The 20,547-nt window shown below is 41.2% G+C and overlaps 1 protein-coding gene across 1 annotated transcript in view; it reads right to left on the bottom strand.

Annotated features, from left to right (window-relative positions):
* Positions 1-6,776: 6,776 nt before the first annotated feature.
* The window catches only part of WDFY4 (WDFY family member 4), a 109,318-nt gene continuing 95,547 nt past the window's right edge, over positions 6,777-20,547 (bottom strand). The window contains exons 55-61 of the mRNA XM_066554477.1: positions 20,089-20,246; positions 18,346-18,504; positions 14,309-14,488; positions 11,248-11,430; positions 10,559-10,646; positions 8,236-8,347; positions 6,777-7,258 (exon numbers count right to left, since the gene is read on the bottom strand). Coding sequence (XP_066410574.1) covers positions 7,192-7,258; positions 8,236-8,347; positions 10,559-10,646; positions 11,248-11,430; positions 14,309-14,488; positions 18,346-18,504; positions 20,089-20,246 — 947 coding nt within the window. The 3' untranslated portion in view covers positions 6,777-7,191. The remainder of the gene's footprint in view (positions 7,259-8,235; positions 8,348-10,558; positions 10,647-11,247; positions 11,431-14,308; positions 14,489-18,345; positions 18,505-20,088; positions 20,247-20,547) is intronic.

Below are 20,547 nucleotides of genomic sequence, written 5' to 3'. Positions count from 1 at the left end.
GATTTGTTGTCTTAGTCTCTCTGTAGGATTTATTGCTTCCTAGGGAGAGATATTGCTTCCTAGGTTGAAGGACACGTGTTTATCTCTTACACAGCACTTAGAAAGTCACAGTATTTGGAACTGAATTCTTCATTCTGCAGAAAATTACAGCTTTTTAAAATGTTTTCTATTTGGAACTGACTTCAGATGGCAGCAGAATCCCAAAAAGCAACAGACCAGCTGAGCGAAACAAGGCCAGAAATATTTACTTGGGAGAACACCCATCTTCCCAAGAAGAGACTTCCTATATCTTTTCTTAAGCAATGTCCACCTAGATTTAATCATGTCAGATCATATCACTGGGGAAAGGAAAAATATTCTCTTGCAATGAATTGCATATCTGTAAGTGTCAAAGCAGCCCACTGAAAGACTACAGAGAAGAAAATTTCATTGAGTGTAATATGCTTTAGTGTGAGAAATGCAGAATAAATGGATTTAGCTCCTTTTAAGAGGAATTTCAAGGCCAAATTAATCCCTGGCCTAACTCTCTCCGGCTTTAGCAGAACAGCAGCAGAGCTGAAGGTGGCCCACAGTTCTTTTATGACAGGAGTTCCCATGAAGACTCTTAGTACCTTATTAAGCAGCAGTTGGAGTCTGTTGAGTCACACTATTTTGGTTACTCCTTCTGTTTTCATTGGTAAAAGATGGCTTTGTGCTGAAATCTTAACAAATACAGCTCTATTAGCTTCACACCAATTTAATATCAGATTGTTAAATGTTAATGTACTGCACCCTATAGCTTTAAATAGAATTAGATATGTTTACAGCTTTGGTTAAATGCACCTTGTTCCTCCACATTAAATTTTATTACTAGAATTTTCCATCAGCAAATAGGAGTAAATCATATTAGTGTCTCAGGCTGTGTGGGGGTTGAATCTGCAGCCCAAAGAAAAGGTATTTTATTACTCTTTATTACAATTTTCTAATTGGTAGGTGTGGTCAGCATGTCATTATCTCTGCAATTGCAAGCAAATTATTTATTTTAGTATAACTGCAACGTAATTGTGGGATTCTCTTCGTTAAAAAGTTCAATAAACTTGTGTCCTTAGCCAAGGTTTGGCCAGGTACTGCTGGAAAAGAAGGACTCAGACCAGAAAAGATTGCATTTACCATTTAATTTGTAGGTTAAATTCTGCTTTTAGAGGCGTTCTCCACCACACTTGGGTGAGTGGCATCCAGGTTCCAAGATCCTTTTTGGCTTCAGTTTAACCTGCCAGGGTAAAAGATAAAACTCCTAAATTTTACTGCATAATAAGTGGTCATCTGAGTTTTCTGCACTGGTGTGAAATGCACTCATTCCATGTGCTTTGTTTCACCAGCAGGTTTGATTCCATTTTGCTAACTTGGTTGGGCTGATCAAAAGACTGCATGTCAGTGGAGGGCTCTTGCCTAGCAATGGGCATTTCAGGAATCCTCCCTGTCTTGGCACTTGGTTGTGTCTCTCTTGTTCCTTACCAGCATTGCTGGGCTGTTTCCAATCACTGAACAGCTTTACACATCTCCTTCCCCTGAACTTGTCCTGCAGGGCTGAAGCTGGAGAGTTAGGCCAGGGATTAATTAGGCCTTGCAGTTCTTCTTAAAAGGAGCTAAGTCCATTTATGCTGCACTTCTTACACTAAAGCATATTATACTTGGAGAAATTTTATTCTCTGTAATCTTGCAGTGGGTTGCTTTGATACTTTTAGGTGTGTAATTAATTACAAGATGTTCTTTCTCCAATGATGTGACCTGACCATATTATATCAAGGTTGACATTGCTTAAGAAAAGTCAAGAATCATGGGCTAAGTGCTCAGGTCAGAGGAAGGTCAAGAATTTTGCTATTCAGCTGTTATTTTCTACATGGCACCCCTTCATCATAAATGGTCCTGCTTTGCAACTATACTCTGCTCTCAGAAGAAAATATGCCCTTCGAACCCTTCAGACAAACCTCTACTTCCTCCTTGATTGCTCTCAAAGAACAACCAGAGGATAGAAGAAGAACTAACACGGAAGCCAAAATTAGTAAATCACCATGCACATGATTACAGCAAATGGCAAAGGCCGCTCCTATGCATCACTATAAAAAATAACACTAATTGGGATGCTTTGCAATTTCCTGTACAACCCATAATTAGGTTAGATAAGAAACTAGCAGTGTCTAAGTGCTATAAATGTCTAAATTAAGTTATTTTGAAAGTGGTTGGCACTTTGACATTTGAGAGTTCAGAGTAATTGGGGTATTGAAATAAAATTGCTTCTGTTATTTAAAAGGTCATTATCTTCTTCGGGTAGATATATAAGGACTATTTTCTACTCTACTGAGCTGGTCTATTTCGTTCAATTAGACCTGCTTCAGTAGATTTCTAGTGGGCTTCCTCCCACTTATCACAGCCCCAGCACTGGCACAGAGAAGGGCCTGTAAATAGACAGCCCAGATATGGAGTATATATTCAGCTCATAACCAGGCTCTGAAGAGCCCGGAGCTCCCTCTATGAACACCACAGGCAGCTACACAACAAGGTGGCAAATGAGTCCTGACACAACAAAAGCCAGCAAATGCTGGCTGAAGCCAGCCTGCCAGGCAGAGCAAGGCTTTGGAACAAATCAGGATTTTGCCTTCCCAACCAAATAATCTCATAGTCCAGCAGCATCTCTGGTTATTTCCATAACTACTGGAATTCCTGGTTTACAACATCCACCGTCCCACTGTCACACAAAGTCTTTTGCTTGCTTACTAGATCTGGTACTCTGCAACTGTGTCAATCAAAGGTGGGAATTTAAATGGCTGCACCTTGACTGCATTTGATTTTGGTCAGTCCAGCTGTGTCAGTAAATTAAGAAGTAAAAGACATCGACATTGGCTGAGGAGACTTAACTTACCCCCACTTCTCCTGGAGATGCCACAGCTAGGAGATGGTAGGGAATGGACTGAGCACTGGAAGGGCCAAAGAGCACTTTCACCCCTGTGGCTCACTTCATGTGCTCCCTGCAGGAGAGCAGAGCATCCCATCAAAACTGGAGTAGATACGGGAACAGGAGAATTGGTTGTCTCTCTTGGCCAGAGAACATATGTGCAAGGGAGAACCAAAGTCCTGAGAGCCTCGTATCCAAACTGAGCAGAGAGACAACTTCTGACCTAAACAAGGAAAGTTCCCATGCTGCTGTTACCCCCATGACTGCTCTACACCAAAGTCTCCTCATGTTGCATAGAGTTGCAACAGCTGAATATTAAACACATCAAGTGAGTGCTGGACAGAGGCACCACTGTCCCCATCAGAAGGGCTACATTTGCTCAGTACTCATTACAGCAAATCTTATGGTCACTAATATTCCAAGGTACTGCTGTAGGCTGCCTGGTTCTGGGTACCACATTTCCATAGGACACTTGATCCTAGTGAAGGCAATAAGGGTGAGTCCTTTGAGATGAGCCCTTTAAAATTTTTAATGTGGCAAATTTTCATGAGCTTCCTGATGCTTGGGAAGAGCACTGATGACAAACTGTCTGTCAGAAAAAAAATATAGAGAGGGTTGGCAATCCTCCACAGGAATTACACCAGTCTGTACCCTCTCACAACCCCCATCAGCCTTGGTGACTTCAATGACAATAACTGGCATGCACACATCTGAACAGTGACACCAATAATGCAACAACTGATCCCTGAGTTGGGAAGAGTAGCACATAGTGACAACTACAGGGAAAACTTCCCTGTGGGAATTACAGATTGCCTTGCATAGATTTCTCAAAAAAGGTTCAAGCAAATTGTCTTTTTTGAGGATACAAAGGCCTTGCTGTGCATGGGCAAATATTGCCTCATGAGTGTTAACTAGCCTGCAGAAGGCTAGAGATCAGACTCAATGCTCAGTGTAACACTTAAAAGAGTTCTGTTGCTGAAAAGGGAAGCAAGATAGCCTGTGTTCTAACCAAATAAGTGTAATTAAGGCATTTTAGGGTTTATGGTCTTCAATCAGATTAAACTAGTTTTTAAAGTTACAAATGTTCGGTTGCTCCACGTTTCTCTTCTTCATTTCCCTATAGGGCAGTGTTAAAACTTATTTCTGCATTTCTTATCCTAATGAAAGTGGATTTCTTCCAAGGATAATTCTCACCCTGAGCTACTTACCCCATGCAAGAGTGGATTCTGAGATAATTATAATAGTCAGTTGATGTTCACACTGTTCGACTTAGTAACAATGGAGTTATGCTAAAAGTATTTGCTGTGGAATTGCTAGACTTCATTTTTCAAGCATATTCTAGATCTGCTACCCCTACATCCCAAGCATGTGTCACATCAGGATATTCACAGTTCACAGCACTACTGGCCCTGACCTAGCACCAAGTCTTTCCTATGTATCAGTTAAAGCCACCTCCACATCCAGAGCTGATGGAATTTCCTGGATGTTTTCATGGGACATTCCAATTTACCAAATACACAGGAGACCAAAACAAATATTAAAACAGGTGATTGCAAGAGGGTTGGTTTCAGGTGATCCTTCAACCACTTATTACAAATTTTGAGCAAAAACTTCCTGTCCCAGAGACTTGTCTGTAGAAAAATTACCTGGAGCACTCTACCCCTGTCACACACACAGGCTGTATCAGGCCTAAAAATTTGGTGACTGCAGCATGCTGACATTTGTGCCTTAACTCTGCAATCTGAGTCACGCTTTTGATACTGACATTATGTGTTTCTTCCCATGATTTATGTCATTGGGGAAAAATTCTTTGGAGCTAGAGAAGAACCCAAATTTTTTCAACCAAGCATTGTTGTACAGCAAATCCTTTTACCAGGACAAAATTGCAAACCACTTCTATTCATCTGCCTTTTATATTCTCCCAAATTACAGCTCCTTAAAGATGAGGAGAAGTTTGACTTGGGAAAACATTTAATGTGGTGATTTCCATTCACACATGTACACTCTGGACCTGTTCTCTGTGATTCAAAACAGATGTTGCTGAAGCAACTATTGAAGATTTAAGAGAACTGATGTTAGGCACAAGGAGCTGAGCTTGTCAAATCCATCCATGGATTTGGCATCTTATACCAAACAAAGCCAGGTTGATGTTTAGAGTAGTGGAGGCATTTGTGCAGCTGCCCAGGCTGCACAGTGAGTGCCACTGCCAGCTCTAGAACAGGGAGCATCTGCTCTTGGCAAACACAGGCTGCATGGAAAGGCTGAAGGAGAAGACAATTTGCAAGCTATTCAAGATGCTTACCAGGTAAATGAAAACACAGGTAGTGACCTTTTTTCACAGCTCATAATCACCTTTACCATGGTTAAGTAAAGCTGTATTTGCAGTAGACAGGAATCCAAGTCTTGCTGTCCATGTATCCAAATCTCAGCTTATTTCTAAGGAATGTGCAGAAGGAAGAAGAAAGAAGTAGCATAATTTTGTTGACAATTGACCTTTCCCCAGTCCTCAGGAGAAATAAAGATAGGCACAGTTCACCTTTGCTCCATATTTTGATTTGGATATTGGTGTGTCTTGGCCTGTGTTCAGTGTATGTTTCTCTGAGCAGAAAGACTTTTGACTCATCAAGTCATGCATATGGAGGTCAGAAAGGAAGACCAGACAGGTTATCTGTGTAGACATAATGCAGACTTCCTTGTATGCCTGCATCATGAGCTTACATCTAATTACTGCCTTTTCCACAGGCAATTACCTCACTCACTGTGGAGATCAGACCAGACCGGGGGGGCTGTGGTGAGGACATGTCTCAGCACTCTGTAGGGAAGGAGGCTGTATGCTACAGGAGGATTTGCTCATTCAGCAACATAATTCAAAGGAAGAGTCATTAGCTAAAGCAGTGTCCCATAGGAAGAAGAAAGTTGATTATGTAATTAAAAGAAGACTGGTAAAAACCTGTGTTCTACTCCGGATTCCTCCTGATGATGCTAGCAAGTCTCTAGCACCAAGATTTTGGCATACAGCAGCTCCTCATCTGCAGCACACATGGGGCTTCATTCCTGCTGTGCTATTCAGTCCCAGCTCACTGGAAATCAGGGAACTGTCTGCTCAAGGTGTGTTTGGTGGTATGAACAAAATGCCCACAATGTCCTTCTTGTTCTTCCTGGCGCATCTCTGACCCAGTCTGCGTGTTCAGGATGCTGCTCTGCTTGTGGGGCTGCTCAACCCTTCTGCGTGTGAGGTAAGGTATTCAATCTCTTCACCAGGTCAAGGAGGAGCAGAAGGGAGAGGGAGTTATCAATTTAGTGCCTTTCAATTATGCTAAAATGTTAAAGAGGCTGATTTTTCACAGTTTTTCCATCCCCACTAGGGACACAAATGGCACTTGAATTTATTACACTATAGTATCAGCCTTCATTTACTACAAATACTCACTTTTACCACAAAGGGAGATTGTGGAGGTAAATCCTGAAAGATATCTAATATACTGAACTTCCGGCGAGTATAAAGACAAGATTAGAAAGAAGACAGAAAAGAAGGAAAATTAATGAATATGTTGACCAGCCATGTCAGATCTTTCTCCTCACCGATTCCATGCATTTTGCCTGCCTTATTAAAAAGAAAAAGTCAAAGGTAGGAAACATTGCACCATAACACATGTTCACAGTGGGGCTGGATAAAGGCACCAGCATCAGGCTGGGAATTCCAAACTTCACTTTGCAAACAAAATAGCTTTTCAAAAGGCATGCATACATTTTCATGCAAATTCAGGGAGTAGGGTAGAAGTAAGAATAGAGATATTAATATTCTTGCATGTCAGTGAAGAACAAAAATACTGGGACATACTCATTTACCTGTTTGAATATTTTTTATCTCATTATATTAAAAATACAATATGTTATTATTAAGCTGCACTGCCCTTTGGCATAATCAAGGCAGTTTTATTTGCTAAATAATATTTGTGAAATACAATGTATTATGTCAAATTCAGTATCTAAAATAACATTTTAAATACAAAAGTTTTCCCAAGACAAGTACTACAAAAATCTCATTGTCTATGTGCATATCTGTCAGTTTCTCTCACAATTTTGGGGTCCAGTGTCTAATTTAAATTATGCTTGACTGGAGGGTCAGTCCAACAACTCTCTTAAGATTCATTCCCCAAACAGAGGCTTCCAGTTTCTCAGCTTCTCTCATGCTCTGAAGGATAAATTTTCTCTCCATCCAAAGGGTTGAAAAACCAAGAAATCTTGACTGTTTCCTCCTACCCATCCACAGACCAGCAGCTGAGTCTTCCCCAGTCATCACCAACTAGGAGCTTAGAGGAATTTCTTGAGAAAGAGAGAAAAAGAAAAGAAAACCATGTTTAAGAAGACACAAACAGGATCAAGGCTTTTTCTCTACGTGCAGCAATTAGGAGGATGCAATCTTCAGAGGTGTACTTTATCTTTAAAGTTAAAATTGAAGACCCATGTTAGAGAATATTCAGAGTTTGGTAGTTCAAAGATTGAGCTTAGAATTGTATCCAAAATTTTCTAGAGTTCAGTGGGTGAGTGGGGGACAACTTAACCAGATCAGAAGCTCTTAGCCTTCTCTGAGATTCTATGGATGTTAAATAACCTGCTGTCCAGATTCAGACTTGTTAGCATGATGTCCTGGCTTCAGCCAATGAAATCTCTGCTGCATGCAGTGCCACCAACACTAATGAAAGTAACCCTCACCCTGAACGTCCCCCCTTTCAATGCACATCAACATCACACTAACTGCTCTAAAGCTGAGCATGCAGAATGCAGGAACATTTTATCAACTGTCAAAATTGTAACACTTTCAGAGAAAGAAGAGAGTAAGTTTCTTTCAGTACATCACAAAATCTTGGAGTAGGAGATAACAACAAATATTACAGCCAGATGACTGCAAGAGGGGCTTGAGTAAACTAAAATACTGCTGGCTGTGCAAACTGAGAGGAGTTGAACAACAAAGTTGTCCTTTGGCCAAAAACTTCCTGTTCACATTTTAAAGGGGTTGTGTCTCCAGCAACTCCTAAGATAGGACTTATTTCCATGTTGCAGAGATGGTGTAGCAGCTACTAAGTTCTACAACTATTCTGGCCAAAACCTGCTATTGCTCCTGGCTTGTCTCCTACCTATCCAATGACTCCCCAACATCATTCATTAATGCACCTAGCCAGGCTAGCTCCTTGAGGGGCTGCTTTTGGCTACAAGAGGTCTGACTGAGCTGTCAAAAGCCCCAAACCGAAGGAGCAGCAGGAGCCCAGCCCCAGGGCCCCTCTGCTGGGCAGTGGCCCTACCTGGACACGGCCAGCGCCGTCACCGCCGGGCTCGTCCTGCTCGCCCTGCCAGTCAGGGCAACGCTGGGGTTCAGCTCCCGACAGAGAACAAGATGTTTTCCACACTTGTTACCTGTTGTGTGGTTTAAAAATAAATATTTAGAAAGCGTCTAGGGGGCAGCACAGATGAGATTGTTATTATTTACGGTCAGCAAGTTGTTAAGTTGAGAACAAATATATTTAATCTTGGCCTGTGCTGTTGCAAAATAGGCCCATCCCAATTTAATTTGTGGCTATGATAGTTACATGTGCTGACGTGCGGCGGTATCAATTGTGTGCTAAATTGGATTTGTGTATTATTGCTTTCTAAATTGCATGCCTAGTTCAGCAAAATTGTTCATCAGTTTTCACTGGCTCTGTGCTTAATAAGATGCCCCACAATACTTTGCTGCCAGGATATAATACAGCCTATAATTGCCTAGTAAAAAGAAATTACATAAAGCCCTGGTATTATCAACTTATCTAAATCTGCTCATAACAGAACCAATAATTAAATGCTGTGGACATTTCACATACACACACATACATACACACACCTAACAACATAACTCAATCGCAGTTACTCTGGTCTTTCTAATGACTGTGTTTCGTATTAATTTTATTTTCTTTAATGCACAGAATGAGATGTGGGAATATTTGGTCATTTAAAATAATTCTATAGCCATCTGAATAGGTTAAGGGAGTATGATCCTGTTTTGATTACACCTTTCAACTCTTTATTAAAGAATGCTGTTCCTGTATCCATCTGAAAACACACAGCCTTATGCTCATGTGCAAACAGGTGCTGTCTCTACACATCATTGGGTACTTGGGGTGGGCACAAATCTTTTACAGTCCTCTTGGACAAAACCCACAAACAATGTTCTTCTGTGCTCCCATGGATGGCTTTTAAGCCCTCATTTGGAGAACTGCTTAAGATATACATTTTACAAATAGCTAAAAGTTCAACCTGTTCAAAAACATGCATATGCAATTATGCCTGGAAAGACCTGCCATGGAAAGTTATAGACAAGAACTTCAGAAATTCTTAAAGGAGACTTTTCTATAGGTAAAGAAAATCCACAAAATGACTACAGAATACCACAGGGATTTTGGAAAGAATGTTAAATCTTTTGCTTTGACTTATGGACAAAACAATCTTTGATTAGAGATGAGAACAAAAACAAATATGAAGTTACCACAGCCAGACTGTCTCACATCTGGCATCTCAGGTGTTCTTACACCTTTCCTAGAAGCATCTGGCTCAGGCATGACAAAAGGTTTGATAAGCATCTGGTTAGGCCATTAAACATACAGAAGCATATTGGAAATATTTTCACAAAGCAATCTAAGCAATGCTGATGCCAAGTTCCAAGAACAGCACTTCTGATGATCTCTGTGGTAATGCCCAATTACTGTATATCATCTTTATTTTTGGCGATGTTGCATCTATAGCTCTATATTGATGCAAATTGCATGCCTAAAATTGAAGTAATAGAGAATGTCTGTAATGAGGACCACAGCAAATAAGTGGAGTAAATTATACATAATAACACCACAATTCCTTTCTCTTAGAAAAAGCGCCGGGAAAAGAGCAAGCTGTGCTATTTAGGCTGTGTTTCTAAAGCTTTCTGACAGGTTTCAGCTCCTGTATTTGTTAGAACAGAGAAGTGAGCTTGAGTTGTTTTTAGTTCCAGTCAGCACCACAGTCCCACCATCTCATTAACCTCAGCTCTGTGAGAACTCCATGGTATCAGCTTCAGCTGCACACAGCCTTGAATAAACAGTGCCAAACACTAGGGCCTGCTGCTGGCCTCCCACCAGTCTGAAGGACCTCTGACTTCTTTTAAGGTGGCAAAGACAGCAAACCTCTCTGTTCCATCCCAGAGCAGGATCTGGCACAGCCCACTCTGCCGTGATGCCAGGACACTTTAGTACAGGCCATCAGCAGGGGTGCCAAGGCAGTGGACTTTCTGGAACCAGGACTATTTCCAGCCATTGGTTTACAGGTTCACGCAGAAAGGTCTTCTGAGGAAGACCTTTCACAGGCTCTCCCATGACAGAACCCATGGGAGAGCCTGTGAAAAAGCCTTCAGCTTCATCCAGGTGTGCCCATGAGATGGCTGGCTCAGGTGTGCTCTCTATTGCCACCCACCACGGTTGCTGGTCACAGAAAGACCGCACCAGTTGCCCACACCATCTCCCCTTCACACCACAGTGCTCACACCCCCTCTTGCTGCTCACCACCAACCAAGGCTTGCAGCACTGGGTCCCAGTGCAGCTCCAGCCCACGCTGTGGTCATACCTGTGCCACCTGGCTCTTCCATCACACCGCTCTGCGCTCTCAGCCCAGCACCTTGCTCTGGGGTATTGCTGTATTTCATCTTCCACAGCTGTGCCAGGGAGGGGGTAAACATGGAAAAAGCATGGATTGTAACTATGAGAGAAAGATTCAGCTCCTGCTTCCCAGCAAGGGAATTTGACTTCTAACACCAGGATTTCACAGCTGTCTCCCTGTCTGTCACTGTGCTGCAGGGTGTCACACTGGAGGAATGCATGCAGGGAGCTGGTGGGGTTGCAAGGCTGACATGCTATTGAAAATCCCAGTAACCCAGGAAGTTCACCTACCATATTGGAGGCAGAATCAGCAGTAAATTCCTACCCATGAGAAAGTAGGTATTAATATACTGAGATGTGAACTCTCAGAAACCATATTCATCAAACATTTCTGAAGACTGATAGAATTTTTGCTTTCAGAATCACCCCAGAACATTATCAAAATTCTCCCTGTATGGCAAGAAGTCCTCTTTTCAGGAGGATAAAAGTTTATAGGAAGTCAATATTTTACTCTGATTTTCATTTCTTGCCCTCTGCTGCACTGTTAATAAAGTGTCAGGGGCTTTTAGTAGCTCTGTCCCTCTATTTAGAATAAAAAATCTCAACCTCTGGTCTACAATGAATCAGGATTCCTTTTCCTCTCTCCCATGCACCTACCCTCACCACTCCATCTGTGCTTCCTGTGACGATGATGCTGCGTGTGTCCCAGTCCATCACTTCAGCAAAGCAGCAGCACACGATGTGGCAGCTGGGGCTGCAGGCAGTGCTGGTGCTTGCCAGGAGCTGCCCATTGACTGTCCACAGGTACAGGTAACATCCCGCACAAGACACAATGTCACCCTGCAACACAGCAAGAGGCAATGTCTCCAAGTCCCACACTCATCCTCCTCACAACTTTTAAATGCTGATTAGAAATTGCTGAACTGCTCTGATGTAAATTCTGACCATTGTTTTTTTTTTCTACTGGGCAGAAGATATGAACCAGACAAAGTAAAAATTACCTTTTTTTTTTCATGAAAAATTCTGACACCTTTACATCACAGAAACCTGAAATAACTGTCTCAGATTTAGCAAGATAATGCAGAAAAAGGTGGTTTTTTCACATTTTTAAATTAAAATATTTAATGAAATGTTCCCTTTCTGTTTTCCATAAAATCCAGGCTTTTAGTAAAAAAAGCAGACTGACCGTCTGACCCAGGTACTGTCAGGGACAGGGGCTGTGCACAAGCAGTGCCTAGCACAGGTTCTGGGCCAGAACTAGTGCTCTTACAAGTTTTGCAAATAAGCATTCCCTGAAACAAGGACGTGGTGTTCACCTGCTTAGCTACGAAGCCTTTGGTGATTTCACAATCCTCCTCTGCCCCTCACAGGGAGCTCACTGTCATCGCATTTCTGCACCGTGTTCTGCATTTGACCAATGACCAGCTCTGCATCCAGTGACCTGCACTTGTGATGCAGAAAACATCCTTTGCACCTCTCCCCTCCTCCACTCCACGCAGGTGCAGCCTTACCAGAGGCTGCTTATAAGGAGCAAACACTCAGGTTAGTCTTTAGGGAAACACAAGGAACCAAGAGCCGATTGTGCAATTGCAAGTGATCTAATCAAAAGTGCATTTTGATCAGGTTATTAATTGAAATTCTACATGACTTTTCTACTCTTGATCCATAGTAAGAATCAGCTAAAGAGAACATCAACAGCAAAGTCATCTGATTCTGAGAAAGGACAGACATTTAAGTGCAGACACATTAAGGACACATGTAAGTGTGCCCTTAAATTAGCAGCATGCATCTGGTGTAACTCAACTAACACCTTACTTCACCCCTGCCTCATTTGGGGCCAGGGCTCTTCACACTGCTGGACCGAATTCTGGAGATAAAAAATGATAGTATGTTCAAAACAGAGCTGCCAATAATTCAGGAGATTAAAGTACACGATGTCCAGGCATTTGGCAATAATCTACAGCGCTTTTCAGGTCTGGATCAGGGATTTAAAACTAACTGAAATAATTACAGCAAGCTTCTACAATCCTCCTTAGTTTATGAACTTTTTGGGACAGTTCTTATTTTCTGTCAACACTACACAAACACCATGGAGTTTGGATCTATAGATGGAACTTCTAGATGTTCAAGCAACTCCAACAATCATATAATGAAGAGCTGTATAGGGTTCTTATTTCAGTGTTTTGGATTTTTTCTTCAAAACTTTGCTTTGAACCATTCTGAATTTTTCAGGAAAAAACCCTTGCTACCAATCATGTAATTTTATGTCAGTCAAAACACTGTAGCACAATGGAAACACTTTGTTTCTATTTTCATGTAGCTTTACATAAACATATAAAGAATTTAAAAAAATTACATTTCAGAATTAAATGTTCTGTTTTGCTAACGTCAAAAAGAATTTTTAATCCACATGACATGGAGCTTTTTTTTTTCCTTGAAGATTCAGTCATACTTTTATGAGGTTTTTCCTCTATTAAATGAACCTTTTGATACACTATTGTCCAAACAACTTGCCCTCCATCAAAGTGGAGATCAGTCATTTGGATCAGTCTCCAGACTGTTCCTGGCAGAGACTGTCTCAGTTTTGGACAGTTCCAGAAGAGCAGATACCTGGAAAGGCTGCTGTACTGGCTGGTGCAGAGTGGAGAGAACTCGGTCCCCTTGGGATCTCCAGCAGCTCTCTGCCAGCCCTCCCCTTCATTTCTGAATGCTTGGCACTGCTTCAGCTCATTTCACAAGGGACCAGCAAGATATTCTGAGCTGGCCTGCTGAGGGCACTGGCCACTTGACACTAACCAGCACTGCTAGGGCTGGGAGCTGAGCTGGCACTGAACAGACAACTTAATTCCCACCCTCAAATTGCTAGCCATCAGACTGCATGGTAATAAAGCTCTGATAGGAGATGACTGCTTTGGCACAGACCAAGTCGAGAATATCTACCTGGTTTCTTACTGCTATGAACTTAATTTTGCTTTTATACAATATCCAGGACTGGATTCAACCTCGAATTGTCTGAGCAGCTGAAATCCTGTTTTAATATTAGGAGAGAGAAAAAAAAAAAACAAATATAAAAGTAACATTTTTGGGAGGTAAAAGGTTGGGAGAATAAAAATCTCATCCAGAGTGTTTATAGTAAAATCCAATACAGAATATTTTCCTATCAAAATGCATGCAATTCTGGCCAGGCACAGACCTCAACAGATTTATACCCACTGCTATCAGGAGCTCTCCCTGCACCTGGGAGTAGAAAGGAAAGGAAAAAGCCACCATATCACTGCAAAGGTGTAAGGCAGTTGTCACCTGAGCTGACAGACTGCAGTCTAACATGTCTCAGCTGCAGGAACATGCAGCTCAGATGTGGCTCTGCTGCATGAATGTCAGGAGAAATTAATGAAATAACAGGGGCAACAAGGTTATGGGTGATCCAAATCCAGGATATACTAGGGTAATATTTCATGCTCCATAAACTAAAAGTTGTTTAATCCTGCTATCTATCTATCCACAGATGCTTCTTAGCTACTTAGCTACTCAGTCTAAGATGTTGCTTTTAGTGCTCGCCTCTCATCATTAAGAACACTATTAGCAATCTGGGTAGAAAGAAAAAAAAAATCAATGTATCAGACTCTCAGGATGTTTTTATGTTGGGAAAAGCACCCATTACATTATCATGAAATGTTCGTGGATGCATCAGAAGAAAGATGATAAATGAAGATCTTACTGTTGAATTGTTGATGGCAACAGAACGGAGGCTTTCCTCGTGGGCAGGAAGCTGGTTTATGAACGTCAGCTGGTTCAGGTCCCAGATGATGCACGTTCTGTCATCAGACCCACTCACAAAGATGCTGTAGGTTACAGATGCAGCAAGGCAGGTCACTGCCTGAGTGTGTCCATACAAAGCCTGGCGGGGAAAAACCAACCAATAAACCACAGCAGACGGTGGCTGATTTACTAGGGAACCACGGTCCTACCTCATTTGCTTAGTAAGAACAAACAACCTAGTCATTCTTTGGAGAACTGAAGAGGGAATGAGGGGGAAATACCAAAGGATATTACAGAGAAGCATCCTTGTCCTCAATTCAATATGTCCTCAATAGTTGAAGAAAGCTGAGGGTCCAAGAGATTACATGACTTGCCCAAATTACACAGTGATTCAGGCCCCCTGGCCTGCTCTTCAGACTCTAAGACAGTGCTTTGTGCTCAGCAAGAAAAAAAATCATTTTTCACTTCAGTCCATGCAGCTTTGACTAATATTTATGTTTGGAAATTTCTCAATATTTAAAAAACTTTTTGAAATACAATTTATCAAGATGCAATTCAGTAACCTTCTGAGTCCTATTTTTCTGTGTATCTGAACAAGTACTAACACATTTCTAATATTGGTTAAGAGGAGAAACAGCATTTATGGAGAATTCTTGCTTTAAAAGCCATGTAGGAATGCCTCTCTCTTTCATCATTACACAATATTCTATTGTTGTTGTTGTTTTATAGGTTCAGAGACATCAGGAGTGTCCAGTTAAACTTAGCTTTATTCAAACAGTTTCTTTAAAAAAGAAACATGCTTTAGGCAATTCAACAGCACAGATAGAAGGCATGGATTGAAGTATGCTGCTAGCAATTGTTTTATGCAGTGTTCTCAAGTGATTGCAGTGTGGACTTCTGCTACATAACCAAAGTAAATGACAGTAAAACCTGTAGGGCAACAGAGAAAAAGTCCTTCACAGCTTTCCTAAAAAGCCTTTCAGGGCTCTTTTTTAGCTGCCTTACTGTGAAAAATCAGACCCACCAGTTTAATTTTTTGGTTTTCGTAGGAAATGCCTATTGCTTGCTGGCTTTCTTTTTATGACATTATTAGCACATTTCTAGATTCTATCTCAGCTTGAGGTAGAATTCAGTTCAGTTTGAGACAGGGGAGCCACATGTAGCAGATGGCTTTTCTGGACACACATTGTCCTCTTTCCCAGCATGTGAGTGTGAGACTGAACTCTTGCTGGCTAACATGTGCTGCCACTTGCCAAGGTCACCAAGACCACAGCAATGAAACATCAATCCACTGGTGAAGAAGCTGAGCTGCAGCAGGCTCTGTATTACTGAAAGTGACCTGCAACTGTGAGGGATGACTTTCAGCCTAGGATATATTCCATTCACAAGAACTGTCAACTATAAATACTGACACAAAATTAGGTCTCTAACTGTGGTTTTCAGAAGTCAAAAACACTCTCACCTAAGCATGGAAAAGAAGGCTCAGAGATAGCTTTGGACTGGCTGTGGAACATGTTTTTACAGAGGACTGGGCATAATCAAGTGCCTACACTTGAGAACTGTACAAGACTGCTGCAAAAAGGGCTGGGACAAGGCAGATTCAAGGGCTCAAAATGTCCTCTCCTTTCTCCAAAGCATAAAAGAAAACATATCCAGTGTGAAAGCATCTGAACTGCAAAATCAAGCCAAGCTAAGCTCCTGCGCAAGTTTCACTAAAACATTTTTTCTCTCTTATTTTAACCCATGAAGATCCTACTTGGCAGTGAAACACTTTAAATACAAGCTGAGTGTGGAAGAGATGGATAGACCTGCACACAATTACAGTATCAGCTTCAACCCAGCAGTCTCAATACACATTCATGAAAGAGGTCTCATGCTTTTGACTCCCTACATCTTTGCATTATTGCTCTGCAAAGACTGACAGATTTTTCCTTAATGGGAAATCTCCTGCAGCATAATTGCATAAAGATCTCGAGGCCTATCCAAGGTACTTTTAAAATCAAAAGACAAAAAAGAAGGATGCAAGGATGTTTAGTCCATGAAAACGTAAACCAAGTTTGACCATTCTAGTTAACTGGCTGACAAGGACACAGACACACTACAGATATGTTTCACACCTTCCTGAGAGGTCTGTGAGGCAGAAAGGACACCTTGCTTGAGTGTTTTGTTTGGCCCAGAAATTCTGGCGACTGGATTGCACAGATCCCTCTGCTAGTAAATTGCATGGATCAATACTGAGGCAATTATGCTCAATCTTTAGTGCTCCACAAAACTGTAGAAGCAGATCCCACTAGAGAGGCAAAAGATACTTTTTCTGCAGAAATATAGTTTCTGTACTTTACTACATTCCAAACCAGAATGTGTCAGTCCCATGAGACAGCTGGTAAGTGAATAGCATCCACTTTATAGCACATAAGCTGTTCTTAAGCAAAGCTCACTCTCTTAGGAAATTTTTTTGTTCAGCAGAAAAAGCAGCCACCATGAAACAGTGAATTACAGGAAAGCAGAAAGCAATTCACTGGAAGACATTTAGAACCATAGTTCAAGTTTACATCCAGTCCAGACAGTCATAAAAAGGGAAAAAAACCTCCACTGGCAAAGTAAAGAAAAAAATACAAAATTTGTAATTGCATGATCTCATACCACTTTGTGGATTTTGGGTAATACCAAATTAATCACAGTGGAACACATCAGCAAGCTGATTTTAGATTGTTAAAGAGAAAGACATTATAATGCAGATAAAAGACAGCATCTTTGGTTGCCTGAAACTCAGACTGACCTCCTAACTTTTTAGATGCTGATGAAAATTATTGCTTATGATTTTCCCTACTGCTATTTCTTCCATTTCTATATTCATGTCCTCCTTTGGAATAATAACCAGCTGAATTAAAAGGTCATTAGATCTCATCTCATATTTGTCTTCTACAGCATTTAACATCATAAACCTCAAAAAAGAGGCTCTTCTAAAACAGTTTCCCACACTAATTGCAACACAAATTCCAACAGGAATGTCTGGTAAATGAAGATCTAAATACTTCTCTGGTATTCCAGCAGGCTATGAAGTTTTCACTTCATTTAATGATAAATAAAATATGTTTGGGCTTAAGTTAGGAAGAGCACTGAACTATCTGAATACCCCTCCAGAACTAACAAACAGAAGAAGCTTCTAACACTTGGAGACCTTGGTGATCAAAGAACCCTTTGTCTGTCTAAAAGTAGCCCGAGTTGTTTAATCAAGAGTATCTTCCTTTCTTTAGGGAAGAATGGCCCCATGCTACCTTCCACATATGATAGTGGTGTACTCTAGTTCTACTTGTAAAGCTGAGAACTCATCATAGCTGGACCACACAAATCTTGCATGAGAATTCAATTTTGTAAATGAAACAGCACGTATGCAGGTGGTTGGTGACTATAGATGAGCTCTAAATCAACAACCACTTCAAGGCTTTGGATAATGAGGACAAAAGCTATAGCACTCTTATTGGATGCATCCCTCCCTCACACAGTGACAGATAAACCTTTTATGTTCTGAATTCAGGCTGAGAAAAAAGAATCAAGAACTTTGCCTGGCTGAGGCTTCATCTCCACCAGTTAAGTTTGCAGGATATTTTAGAGATCCTGTCCATTGCTGTAGCAGCCCAGAACAAATTATAAGCATCTCCAGGTGGTATTTGTTTTGGAAAATAACCCAAGGTCTGCACTTCAAGAGAGGAAAATATGCCTGACCTTCATTATTTCTTTTATCATTATGAACTTTGAAAATGCTACTAAAGGGAAAAAATCCACCAAGTGGCACTCATAGCTATGAGCTGTTGGTACAAGGTATATTATTAGCTCCTGCCCTGATACAGGCTGTCACATGTCACATGCTTATTACTGCCTTTTTCCTGCCTTCTTATTCAACAAAGGTGCCTCTTCTGACAATCATCTGAGAGATAAAAACATTATCTTCTGGGTTTCATCAAGTTTCCATAGCAGAAAAGCCACAGGACTTACCTGTCTCAGGTTTAGACATTTCACTTTGTCCTTGACCAGGGAGAATTCCCAGACACACACAACTGAGCTTGTTCCAGATGTGATGATGGTAGTTGCTGAAGGACACACTGCACAGAGGCACTTTCCCCAGTCTGCCATGCACTCAAATGTAGTCACATTCTGTACAAGAGAGCATCTTTAAGTCAAATTCTCATTGGGTGATACTATGCACTTATTATTACCAAATGACAGATTCAATTTTCAAAGCTGACCCTCCATATTTTAAATCTAAGAAAAGCTCATCATAACCAGTCTCTATGTGTGGCCAGCTGTGAACATGTGGACCTGCACAGGCTGTGGCTGCATGCAGCTGTGCCATCTTCCAGGGACCAAACAGGAATGCTGAACAAAGCTCAGCATCTCATGTCTTAGGAGATCTGGGTCCCAATTCCTTTTGTGCCACACTTCCCACACAACTTCAGGAAAGCTCATTCTGCCAACCATATTGTAACAGAAGGCAAACATTCCATGTAGATTAAAAAGCAGTCTCAGGCTGTGATGGCCACTGCCAACGGAGTTACTGCCAGGCCCTCAAACCCTCCCTTATTTGGATTGAAAAGCCAAAAGACAGAGCACTAAATTCCATTCTATGCTCTGTTAGCAGCACCCAAATCAGTCTAAAGCAGTGTCAGGTCTATTACACACTGCTACAATCACAGCACAAGCATCCTCCTGCACATTCTGCATTAGCTCTTCCCCACACAGCTGGGACAACAGTCTGGTGCCAATGATTCTGGTGGAGTTGGATGGCACAGCTACAAATTCCCTCACCTAGACAGAACAAACCTTTACCTACCTACAACAAGGACTAAAGTTTTTTATAAGCTCATGTCCACTGGCACTGCCGACCCAGAGAAAATTCAAGTTGGACTCCCAACTATTACTCACAATGACTGTGCAATCACACTTACCATGCTCAGCATCACCCTGAGTTTTGAAGTGACAAACTGAATAATTGATGCCTGCAGCAACACTATGAACTGCTAAGCACTGATTTTATTAGACAGGGAGCAGAAATTAAAATATATCTCATGGCTTTTTCATTTCCAATGACTTTAGGTATGTCTGTAAAAACATAATGAATGCCATTTGCACAAATATCCAAGTCAGTATCTTGCTGAATTACATGTTATGCTATTCTGGTAACTAAGCTAACTCAGAATTCTTTGCATAGCATTGTCCCAAATACATCCAAAAATCAGTGTACTTATGGCAGAGGAAGAAACTAGATCTGTCAAGTGCCCTAACAAGCAGTGTGATGATATAGACCATTTATTTTTAACAGCAAAGAATTAAGAGTATTAACTTCATTATTTTGAATGAATGCACTGGGCTATGCTAGAGCCTGAGGGGAATTTACAGATGGTTCTGCCTTAATTCCAGCAGAAATTTCTGCACAATGAAATTTCTAATCAGTGACCAGGAGACCTTGTGTTGTCCTTATGACCTATGGACAACACAATCACTAGATGGAAAACTTGAGATAATTTAGAGGCAAATGCCATGTTTTTGAGCAGTTTAAAATCATTTTACACCATCCTGGGTATCCAACTTGAGATTCTTCAAGAAGGTTTACAGTGAGAAAGTCCTGTCCAGCATCCTCTGAAATCAGCTCCCCAACAGCCTCTGAAATGGGTGTCCAAACCAGTCAAAGACCACAACATACAATTAATTTCTTGAATTCTTAGAGTTTTTCTTATTTACCTTTTCAGATCCATAGGTGCCAAAGCAGCAGGTGAAGTCCTCAAATCCCCAGCAGAATGTTTTACTCCAAAGAGGAGGAATTAAAATTTTATTTTTTTCGACAGCCAGAATGCCTTTCTCTGTATGAACAATGTGCCCAATAGCTCCCTTGGGATAGTCTGGCAAGACAGAGAAAATATTTAATTCTTTTGGGTTTAGAGCACTTAAGTTTTCTCCTTGCACAGCTTGTGTGGTGAGGCTGGCAAGTCTCACATCTGGGCTCAGTGCTTTGCTCAGGCCTACAGACAGAAATCCACTCTGAAACTGAGATTCCACACACAATAGTGGAAACAGGCCTCTTCAGTGGACAGCATAAATGCATGTGGAGAGGGTGACTTAAAAGAAAAATTGTTCCAAACTCTACAATAGAAGTTTGAAGAAGTTTTCAGTGCCCACTCCTAATACTAGGACACAAAAATC

The sequence above is a fragment of the Molothrus aeneus genome, chromosome 8 (assembly GCF_037042795.1).
Source record: "Molothrus aeneus isolate 106 chromosome 8, BPBGC_Maene_1.0, whole genome shotgun sequence".
NCBI classification, from domain to species: domain Eukaryota; kingdom Metazoa; phylum Chordata; class Aves; order Passeriformes; family Icteridae; genus Molothrus; species Molothrus aeneus.
The sequence above is the reverse complement of the archived record's forward strand: the minus strand, read 5'-3'. Positions and strand labels throughout refer to the sequence as shown.